Source organism: Dreissena polymorpha, chromosome 3 (assembly GCF_020536995.1).
Source record: "Dreissena polymorpha isolate Duluth1 chromosome 3, UMN_Dpol_1.0, whole genome shotgun sequence".
Lineage (NCBI taxonomy): Eukaryota > Metazoa > Mollusca > Bivalvia > Myida > Dreissenidae > Dreissena > Dreissena polymorpha.
In genome coordinates, this window is record NC_068357.1 from 51,215,318 (window position 1) to 51,227,627 (window position 12,310).

General features: G+C 34.1%; 1 protein-coding gene across 7 annotated transcripts in view; it reads left to right on the forward strand.

Annotated features, from left to right (window-relative positions):
* The first annotated feature begins 5,934 nt into the window (after nt 1–5,934).
* LOC127874133 (F-BAR domain only protein 2-like) overlaps nt 5,935–12,310 on the forward strand; it is a 101,018-nt gene continuing 94,642 nt past the window's right edge. For all 7 annotated transcript variants that reach the window (XM_052418309.1, XM_052418310.1, XM_052418314.1 and 4 more), the window contains exons 1-2: nt 5,935–6,086; nt 7,427–7,518. In XM_052418309.1, the coding sequence (XP_052274269.1) occupies nt 6,060–6,086; nt 7,427–7,518 (119 nt within the window). In that variant the 5' untranslated portion in view covers nt 5,935–6,059. The remainder of the gene's footprint in view (nt 6,087–7,426; nt 7,519–12,310) is intronic.

Sequence of the window (12,310 nt, forward strand, 5' to 3'; positions counted from 1 at the left end):
ATCAAACTCCATATTGTGTTCACTGTTGTGTAACTAATACTAAATAATCGTCGTTTCATGTAGGGCTGTACTCTCTAAAAATATTATAGTTGACAGGAAGGCATGTTTTACACTTTAAAATATTGTTCGGATTTTATCTTTCGGAGATAATGGTAGGGCATGAACAGGTGTTCACAACTTAATCCCTGAAATATGATAAACTTGAAGACAGTAGTAAAGTACTGAAAGACGTTGCATTGCACTAAGAAACGGCCGAAAAAAAAGTTGCAAAAACAGTCGATTTTGATTCGTGTCAAGTTCCCTCTTGGTTTGAACATGATATATCTTTTTGATTGTACAAATCGATTCCGCTTAGAATGGTCTTTAAGAAAAGGTATGGTTATGGGGGTCTCTATGTGCACAATGTTGCATTTATTTTCGCTTAAAGTTGTCGCTTTTACATTGAATTATAGAGGGAAATTATTTAGTTTATTATGACCTAATGTCCGTCTGGAGATTTTCTGGTGTTGGGCTTTCTTCCAGCAATAAGGACAACGCGTTTTACTTTGAGAGCAAAACACGATTATGTCATTATGCTTTATATATTCACGACGTGTCGTCTTCAGTTCGTTGTAGAAAACGTTGTGTTGAAACGTCAGTCATCCATTATCGTTGTCTTGAGCTATCTATAATGCAAATGCCATGCGTTGTATTGAAATGCTGTGTTAAAACATCAGTTATTCATACTGATCTGTAATATATTATATAAATATCTATAATGCATATGCCATGTGTTGTATTGAAATGCTGTGTTGAAACATCAGTTTTTTCATAATGATGGCATAAATTAATAATTATCCCAGTGAGTCATGGTTAAATATTGTCATGGCAACTTACTAGAACGCGTTCGTTAATAAAATCTTAATTACTGTAGTCGATATCTCAAACTTCCTTTAAACAAGTACATGACATCTTAACATCATGTCATTAACGTACATGCAACCAGACCTGTATTTGCAACTATATTCCCTAAAGCAATTCTAAAACGACAGTCTTAGTAATTGGTCTGCTCTTACCTACAGAACAGCGGCTTCAAAAACTGTAATCACCTACATTTAATATATGGGACATACTTTTTATGCATAACTTGTACGCATATATTGTGCATCTTCATATCAAAAATTCAGATCATGTTCTCTTTATGAAATATTCAACATATGTCTATATTTCTATAAAACCTCCATGAACGTTTTAGAGGTTACATCTACATCAGACGCATATATCAGTATATTTTAACATTTTAACTGCACGATACACGCGACAGAACACACTGAATTCTGACTTAAATTTCACAAGACCTAACATATACACAAACATTTTACAAGAGCTTAAATATATACACAAAACACACGTACGCTATATATTTACTTCGTCGTTTTACATTCGTATTTGTACACATTTTTAATGTATGTCTGACGCATTTATGTTATTAAGAATACTTTCTTATTTATATGTACTTCTTGATTTTTTTTATTTATATAATAATACCAAAAACTAAGTAACATTCATAAACTAATCTTGTTTATTTATACGTTCTTAATTAAATGGAGATTTAAAAAATACCGATCACAACTCAATTTTATTTATGGTATACTGGTAGAATTAAGCTTTGCAGGAATTATCACTTGTTATACCGAAGTATTTTTCTAACAAAACCAGAAGAGAATGAACTGTATTTTTTATTAATACTTATTAGTCAGGAAATAACATCAATGCAGTCGTACCTTCTACAACCGAGCATAAAAGATACAGCACCATGCTATGTAAAGAAACTGGAAATATTGCTTTGTACATAATTATATATTGTTGTAATACATAACAATGTAACATTCTTCTAAATTTCGTTGTCATTGTGCCTTTTTACTTTCGACTTCTAACTAGATATTTTTGATGTCCCTTTCCGAAAATTAATAATGTCATCATTTATAAATAAACTGACGTTATCTTCATCGAAATACTTCGCCTCAAACCCTAGTCCTGCGCTATATAAAATACATGTGATGCGTAGTTCGGTGGAATAAAGACGTTCACATCTCGAATAACTATTTATTGACATGATTAATGCTATTTAACTAGACGGTTTTCAAGTTCACACAATATTCTAAAGAACAAGAGACGTAAACGTTCTCCGCGACAATAAATTAAGAATTAACGACATATGGTTGTCTGGAGTGTACTTATTCCTTTATACATACATGTAGTGTGAATATATAAATATACATTGAAACACCAATTGAAAGTAGGTCACATATATGGTAAAATGCGTAAAATTAGCAGAAAATGCTCAGCCGATTAAACATACCGTGTTATTAATAATTGACATTTAAGCCTTGGCTCCAGCAGCTGGAGTTTCACTTCTTTATATTGGGAATTAGCAGAATATCGAGTAATCGTCTGAGTAAATGAATGTATAAATTGACCTTTTGCCACGTTTCATACATGTATGCTGTTTGAATATTTTATCAAAATTTGGTTATTACGTTACAACAGTGTTGCATCATTAATATTACAGAACAATGTAAAAGTAAGAACCACGAACAAAATAGTCAAAACCTCCACTCTTCAGTCATTAGATCAAGCATAGGTTGGTGAATGTGGACAAAGAACCTGCACTCGTGATACCTCCATATAAGCGCCGCATCAATGATTTGGTGCAAAGGACGCCATGCGGACCTGATGAAAGCGCAAATAAAAGCAATAATATCCCACAAACTTATTTGTAGGATATCTATACGGCGTCCTTGAATCACAACTAAAATATTGATATTAATGCATTACATTATTTCGGTTCTTATGTCGCAGCTTCCACGTATCAGTCACGCCATACTAAACAAGCAGTACATGAGCACCAAAACTGACGATCAAAAAGGACAGGAATAATCAATCCAAGAACATGTTTATTGCATTTTTTCCTGACTAAAGAAAGGTGTTTTTGGTGAAGATTACATTGTATACCATGCATATACCCATATGTAATTAAATATATGGTGTTGATACGTGCAAATATTAAGTTTTAAACGTTCTCAATTATTTCAACTTCAGAAACATTTTCAAGTTTAACAAAATTCCTCTGTTGTTGTTTTTTTGGATAAAATTGAAACTAAAACTTATTTAATTTCGGCTGAGCATGTGTTGTATTTCAGGTTTACAAATAACTGATTAACTGAGGAGCTTTAGGGCAACAGTGCTGTGTGTGGACGCCTCACATCGTATGGCAGGAGAACCGTGGCGACAGACGTTGAATAGTCCGCATCGTTATTTAGATTGTATGTTATGATGATACAGTGTATATCTATGAATTATTGTAAATAGCGTAATATTGTGTTTCTTGTTTTTAATTACATATATCGTGCATTAGGGCTCACATTACGTCGATCTCCTTACTTGCTGTTGCCAAGTTATAAAAAAATTGACACATCAATTCGTATATATTTGTTTTAAATTTTATACATGAAAGTAGCAAACATATATTTTGGATACATTTGCGAATTGGTGTGTTAGTAAAGAGATTCTTTTCATTTTGTTATAATGAACTATTTTTAATGTTCAGCAGTACTGTGATGTATATTACTATGGTCGATCGATTGCGGGTCCGATATAACGTATATGATTGATCATGTTTGAATACGTTGTAATGTCTGGAGAATAGTTGTTTGGAAATCGTTAACAGTTAACGTATTCAACTATTGTTACAGTATCAAATTATGCAAATTTCAAAAAGAAACTATTTCCAAAACTTGATTGGTGAAAATCCAAATATATATGTTAATGCTTTCAGGTATAGCAAGTGTTAAGCACAAACCTCAAATAGAAGAATACGTGGCACTTGTTGTTGTCGGCCAGGCAATAGAGGTGAAAGTGCATCTCACAACTGACTATTGATGTGATGAAAAGGCAATCGGTGAGCTGAGTGTGAGGCTTAGAGCTTCATAAAACTGGTTTAATCCCCCAATTCTGTGCATTCACCATTGCAGGGCGATGACTCACTTTTGTTCATGTTTGTGTGTTTGATGTTCACACGGATGTCTTGTCCACTACATTTGTTCTTTGGCTCTTTGATGTCAATTGGTTCTTTTCAATAAATAAATGGTCGTCCTGTGAGGTTTCTATCCTACTTTGTGTTTACATTTCTAAACATACAATACTAATACAATAATATAGTTTAGTATGATTAATCAACAGAAGAAAATATTACCAGCAATAAGTTATTATTATTAACATGTGGGTTGGGTATTTTGATTATAGTAACCAACCGGCGAATGTATTTAGTCGTAGCATCGTTATTGATGATGATGAGACTACAAGTAGCAAGATTTTACTGACTTTTGCACTTTTTTTACTTATTGAGTACTGATTGAGAGAAAGCATATATAGAAATGTGACACAACGTAATAATAAAAATGAATTGTTATTTATATCCTTTTTGAAGGAACAACGCTAGGTTTATAAATTGTGCATGTGTGGTGGAAAAATACAATGGCATATAAAATTTAATTGTCAACGAATGCATTTTGTTATACTTTAACAAGATTTCATTTTTGTTTACGTATAGTGGTATCTGTTCTGTTAATAATGAATGTAACGTGGTGGTGTGACGCTGTTTAGCATATTGTTTGGCAAGTTACAAATCAGATGTTCGCAGCAAAGAAAGAGTTCGATCCCACTTTATTCTGAGCAATAGTTAAACACCTGTACCCGGATAGAACCGAAGTAGATTAGTCCAACTTGTTGACGCTCTCAAATATTCAGCTACTTTTTATATTGGTAATATTTTGAGTAATATTTCCAAAGAATTTAGCCCATTTAAAAAGTATCTCTAAATTTTTGCGCGTCTTATAAATAAGACTACGAAGTAGATGTGGTGAGTCTATAAATAAACCACTACAAATGACTGTCAGTAACGCGTAAAAACAAAAATGTTTGCCTTAATTCATATATATCAGCATGCAATTAACGTTAATTTTCAATATAATTATTGAAGTATAGGTCCCTTTATGGTTTAGATAATTACTTATAAAAAAATATTGAAGTTATTTAGTTACAAGGACTGTTCTGTTGCTCTTATCCGCAGTTGGTATTCGAACAATATATATTTCTACCAGATTTATGCAAAATAAGGTGATTTTATCTAAACTACACAGTCGGCAAATTAGCACCATTTTACAAACAGACGCTTTTGTGGGTTTTTCAAACATAACCTTGTGTGAGCTTTCGAACTGACAATATTCTGTTCTAAATCATAACAAAATTGCAATTCAATGTAATTCTGTGTAAAATTTTCCTAAGCAAGGTAATCATGCTATTATACAGCATTGCAGTTTGCCTATATATATTTCAAAAAGTCAGACCAACCCAAGCCGGTATCATTAGATGGCTCATTGGTGGTTTCGGGTTCGAATCCCGATTTGACCTTCGTATGATAACTTGTGGTTGCAAGGCTGGCAACTGATAGTGTGGCAATCTGTTTTCGGCGGGGTTTTGGGCTCACAGTTCAGTTCATCAGGACATCTGAAACCCTTTGGCCCGTTCGTTGTTTAATTCCTGATTAACATAATAATTAAAAGTTCATTTCACCAGTCTTTACGAATTCCACGTTTTTCTGCTAGGAAGTGCCTTTAATAATTTAATTCAAATTTTAAATCTTTATTTTAAGTTTTCTGTTCTTTTTTTCTACTAAAAATTAATCGAGCTCGCTTTGAGGCTTTGCCTTATTTCATATTTATTCAAATTATAACACATGCGCAATCTTTTGCACGACTTTTACGTGTAAGCATCGAACGACAACTCTGCTACATGCGCAATCTCTTGCACGACGGTCACATTTTGTATGTGAGAGCAAGGAACGACAACTCTGCGTGGAGATTGCTACATGCGGTGTAACTTTTACTCCAACACCGGTGGGATTTGCGGTGCGATTTACCCGGAAGTAGTTTTTTGTCATGCGCATTTGTTCAAAACAATATCTCATATCTCGCCATTTTATATCAATGTGAAATGTTTTGTATCTGTATGCCATCAAAATGACTTCATTTGCGGAAAGTTTTTGGGTAAATATTTAGCTTTTTAAATAATGAAACGAAATAAAATGTTCAAATCAGTGCTTCCACACAACCAATGACGTTTGCGAAATTGCTCCACCCACCGTGCAAAGAGTGAAGTGATTGTTTATGTGTCAAAAACTAGTATTCCTAAGCTCTCCGAAAAAATATTGTGTGTTCCTACAAAATGCAGCTAGACATTCTATTGCAACTGCGGTCAACACATGGGAGTTTAGAAATATTATCGTGAAATTAATTAATATTGTATATAATTGCACTGTTTAATAATTTTGCTAGATTGATCATTGTGTGCTCTTTTACTACTTAAAATTACCCCAGGTACTCATAAGTGTGCTGAAATGTACCCAGGGTACAGAAAATACACTAAGTGGCACCTGTCCAATATTAGTCTGTACCCATGTTAATTACAGCCCAAAATCTGATGTCATATTGAAAAACATGCAGTAAAATCATGCAGACGACACGCGACGTTATGGCCATAAGCGCATGGTTTTGTGAAGTCTGTTAACTTTATTATACCTACTGCAAGAATCCGACTCTTGATGAAATCATTGTCAGTTACTTAAAAAACTGATGATGGCAACCAGGTGTAATCCTCGTGTAAATTGTGCATTTCCTGCTTAGTATTGTCAAAAAAGTTATTCGACATGTAAAGCGTTTTAACAAATTATCGTTGAATTCACTACACACTTGTAACTGTAAACATTTCATTGAATTCTCAAATGAGCACAATGAAGTAGACATTTCCTTAAATCCAGCTCTTTAAGTTAAACCTTAGAAAATATAATATTGAAATCACTTTTATTATCAATTTTTTAGCTCGGAGACAACTCGAGGTATTGTCATAGCCAGCTCGTCGTGTCGTCAGGCGTCCGCCGTCTGCGTCGTGCTAAAACCTTAACATTGGTTCTAAAATCAAAGTGCTTCCACCTACAACTTTGAAACTTCATATGTAGATGTACCTTGATGAGTTCTACACACCACACCCATTTTGGGGCCACTAGGTCAAAGGTCAAGGTCACTGTGACCTCTTAAAAAAAAAAATCTGACAAGCTTTCATTTATTCAAAACTGCACCGGTGGCCAAGCGTGGCACCCGTTATGCGGCGCTCTTGTTTAAGTTTTTGTAAGCATAAAATCAATAACATTAATTTCCCAATTTGGTCAAAAGGACGCAATATTTACCAATCAAAAGGAAGTTTTCCATTCCCAAAATGGTAAAAAAAACCCACTGATTTGAATGTACCAATATAATTGTATATTATTTTATCTCTTCTATCTCCAGCCTAAAATAGGTTCTTGACAAAATTGTCTGTTGTATATTTGCAGGGAGGAAAGAACAATGGATTCTATGTACTGTATCATAACATGAAACATGGCCAAACATCCTCGAAGGATCTTATGGACTTCCTCCGAGAAAGGTAAAATATGTTGGCTTAAAAAATGGTATTTAGTCTGAACTGCGTGTAGTTTGGAGTGTATACTTTTCATGTAATGTAGTGATTGTTTGTCCAGTACCTTTATTGCCCTAAAGTTGCACGCTCCAGTACATTGAATGACTACATATCGTACTTTCGCTTATTTTCGGTCTTAACGGGTAATTTATCAATCATAATCATTTTGGGGCTTGCGTAGTAAAAAATGTTGAAATTCAAGCCTCCCGGGGAACAAGTGCTGATCGAGCTTGTCGAGTCGTCACCATACGACAACTGACTTGCATATTGGTTCGCAAATTTAGCCGAATATATACGATTTTACGTTGCTATCCAGTATACACATCTCTCTCTATTGCGGAGAATACCGACGATAGTCGATATATCGGGATTGAGCACACCTGTTTTTACACACGTCCAAGATGGCGGCAAGCAGACGAGAAATTGCGATTAACGGCGAAAATAATAAATACCATTTAAATTAACAACGGATATCATATGGTCATTATGAAATAATGTAATGCGTGTGTCAATTAACGCAACATACTACGTTTGAAATATAAAAAAAATATTTATCGGAAATCTGCACAGTGAATGTGCATCACGGAAACGAGTGTTGGAAAATTGGAGTTTAGTCTACTTACAAAGTTAAAGCATTTATTATAATAAGATGAGTATCGTTCGAAAATGGAAAGAGACAAACATGATTTGATTTATATGTTAGTGGATCTGTGTATAATCAGATTCATATGCATATTCTGCTTTATTATGTTTGTTACGCTGTACAGTTTAATGAAATAGCATTGAACTGAGGCTGTCAAGTGCAAGATATTGAAAGGTAAACAAATAAAATATATTATTTTAACTCCATTTAATCAGGGTTCGCCAAAACTTGAAAAATCTGTCAGTCATTCGGACTGACAGACTTGAAATTTGTGTCAGTCCCAGGGGTTTTTTTTACTAAGAAAGTGACGCCGATATTCGGCGTCTTCCCCTACCAGAATTTTTCCCCTAAAAATACCATTTCCCCTCCAAATATATATATTTTTTCACCAAAATATAATATTTTACCCTCAAGGAAATGTTTTTCTTTCTTTTGGGAAGTCGACACTTATCCAATTTGTACCATGTACAACGCTCTCGCTCTCTCTCTCTTCCGACGAACACTCAAATCTGGGAATCCCAGTGATTCTATATATAGCTCTTAAATTACGTCATGGAAACCGGGCAACTAATCGTATTAATCATGTGACTATTTTACTGGATTCCGGTCTTGCGCGAGAAGGGTGTTTCGTCAATTGATTACCGGAAACCAGTCGAGTTTTCATCCGGGTTATGAGAAAGCCAAGATAAAAACGTTAAAACAGAAAAAAGTCTCACAATTGGTGTTCATACACGAACAAAATAAATCGTTCGGACTCGGAAAAAATTAATTGCGTTGACGCATTTTTTAAGAATGAATCATCAAAAACCGTTGAAACCCAGCAGGATTCGGAGGTACATGTAATCAACATCGATTAATACTGTCGGATTATTGTGAAAGTAAAAGTAGACAATCGGCAGCTGCCGCACCTTTCCCTGCCAATACTGTAGCAGATCTAGATCGTCAACCCATTCATCATGAAATTGAAATCATAGTATTGACATCGTTCCCCGGCCCCAGTTGAAAACATTTCCCATTATTAGATCTACACCTGCAACTTTTTTAGGACTTTGACTTTAATATCATACTTGTTTATGTGTTTAAGAACAAAAAGGTCAGAAACATGCCTCTTTTTCTAAAAAAAACCTGAAGTCTGTAGGTGAGTTAAAGACATTGAAATGAACAGTTTTTATTTTTTCCCCAAATATGTCTCTTTCGCGCTCGATTTTCCCCTTTAACCCAGCGTCCAGCGTCTTCCCCTTTTCATAAAAAAAACCCCTGAGTCCGAATCAGTTTCTGTCAGTCCCACTGTCCGACTAAACTATAACAGCAAAACACTACAAAAGAGATTACCTTTTTAGTGTTTATAGGTTTTGATCACATTAAAATACAATAAAAACATGTCCGAAGTCGATATAATTAAACAATTAATATGTTAATAATAAACCACATATAAACCAAAGGTATTCTTTTTCGACTTCTTTTTGTCAAACTGTTTTTTAGCCTGCACAGCTCTACAGATCCGTGTTCTTGAAAAGTTAGGGTGACATCCAATCAAGTTTGACTTAATCTCACACACCCATTCACACTCATTGGATGACTTCAATTTCTGTTAATTAGCCGATTTCACAAGTTCTAAAACAACACCTATTTTCTCTTAGCTGACGTGGTAGTCCAAATTTTTGACGCTCTTAAATATTAAGCTACTTTTTATATGGGTAATAGTTTCAAAGAATTTAGCCAGGGGTTCCACTGGCCCAAAAAAAGTTGTCGCCACTTTTTCGCAGCGTGAATACTGTCGGTTATTCCACCTTATTAATAAGAACAATCATTTTAAGAAACCTTACTACATTAATTTCATTGACTATATTATCACTTTAAAAAGTATGTTATTTCATATAAAAAAACAATAAGTACCTTCATAAGTCATACCTTCATAAGTATTAATAAGCTTTATTTGTATATAAATAACATTTTTTTCAACTTGATAAACAACACAGATAACCAAAATAATATAATAATGTTAACAGCAATGTATTAAACAGTATGCTGCATAAATGTTTCGAAATTATTTAAACATAAAATCACACCAATGTTCATCATTTAAAAGGGAATCAGAAAATAAAGCATCTCACTTCAAATTGTTTAACAGTTATATTTGGTCATTTGGACATAATATACATCAGCTTCTGTTGTTAGCAAGTTTTCTGTTAGTGGTGGATGATTTCCGGGTTCAATTAAATGACTGTTGTTCACGCATTTTTCCTGACAGAAAGGCCCATATAATTGCCACAATCCATTCTAGTTGCCTGAAATAACATAAAACATATTTTTACAAACTATCAACATCAAACCAACACATAAATGTCCCTATCTTTAAATGTCCGAATTTAACATATCCGAAATATAGTGCATCGAGTCAATGTTTTATATTTAATTCAGAAATTGTTGTTATCTTAATCAATTTATATCCTTCCCAGAACATTACAATAATGAATCTATTAAACAGAAATGCTCAAAAATACCTGTTGAAACAAGTTTTTATTTGTTGATGTGGAGTAATTAAAATTTATATGCTTTTGCCAGCCCCATGGTTTTGATTTTAACAAAGAAATAGCGGCCCTAATAATGATTATAATTATTGATCGTCGTGACAGTTTGTCCCCGTGTTACTTAACTTATTGCTCAATATCATAAAGGAGCCGTTAATCCGATAATAACCCCCATAAAACTTGACAATAGCATGTAAAAACACCGTTTGTAACACTAACACGCTTCGGTGATTTCTAATGCACTCTGCACTGTAGGTCGCTTACATCGTCGTAAATCAATATTTACAACTGACAGACGCTGGCCGCTAATGCTCGGTCGCGTGCTTTCGACTCGCAGTACATTTTCGGATAGGATTTTACCGATTTTTTTTAATTCGCCACTTTTAAAAAATTGGAGCCACATTTAAAATTTTAGCGCCATTTGGCGCCAATGGTGATCGACAGCGGAACCCCTGATTTAGCCCATATAAAAAGTATCTCTAGATTCTTTGCGCGTCTTATAAATAAGACTAGCTGAGGTGGTTGATTTCCAGGTTCAATTAAATGAATGTCTTTCACACCTATTTCTTGATAGAAAGGCCCATGAAAATTACCACCATCTATTCTTGTTGTCTGAAATAACACAAAACATATTGCTACAAACTATCAACAACAAATCAAAACATAAATATCCCTATGTCCGAATTTAAAATATCCGAAATATAGTACATCGGGCGAATAATCTAATTTTGATTTCAGAAATTGTTGGTGTGTAAATTAAAATATATCCTTTCCAGAACAATATAATAATGAAACTATTTAACAGAAATGCTCACAATTGCCTGTTGAAACAAGTTTTCATGCGGTTTTTGTTGTGGAGAAATTAAATGGAACAAATAAAATGGCGGACGCACTCGGTTGCTTTTTTTAACAAAGACCGTTGATTTTGAACTCGCATGTGATAGTCAATTCTAATCCAACTTTAAACATCAAAACATCAAAATGAAGGTAAGAAAAAAAGGATTTTGACAGAAGTTGAACAAAAAGCATTTGCCTTCTATTTATCCAATAGCATATTATACACTTTGAGTGAACTTTTTGAAACCATTTTTCATCCGATTGTGTCGGTCAGTCGGACCGATTATCTTAAATCACTTGTCGGTCCTTAGAAAAATTTGCCGGTCAGGTCCGGCGGACCGACGGTTTTGGCGAACCCTGATTTAATACATCATTAACACAACAAGAACACTAAAGGATGTTTGTCAATATTTGTTTATGTTTTCTCCTTATGATATTTAATTTAAACAAGAAATATCTTTAAAAAAGATATACGGCGTAAATAGTTTAATGAATGAGATCAAGGATAGCGAATGTCTTTTTCTGTGCAGTTCTTAGCTGCATCACACGCAGTACGGGATGTTACGGGGAGTTTTTGCGGCTTATTTAACATTATAACATATTGCTGGTCATAAACCTATAGATACAAAACAGAAAACCAAAAGAAGAATGGAAGTGAAATTTAAACATATGAGTCAATCGGCCACACGAGAACAAACCTGTTTTAGTGGTCTGTCGGGCATTGCTATTTGATTCGATTATTAACAGT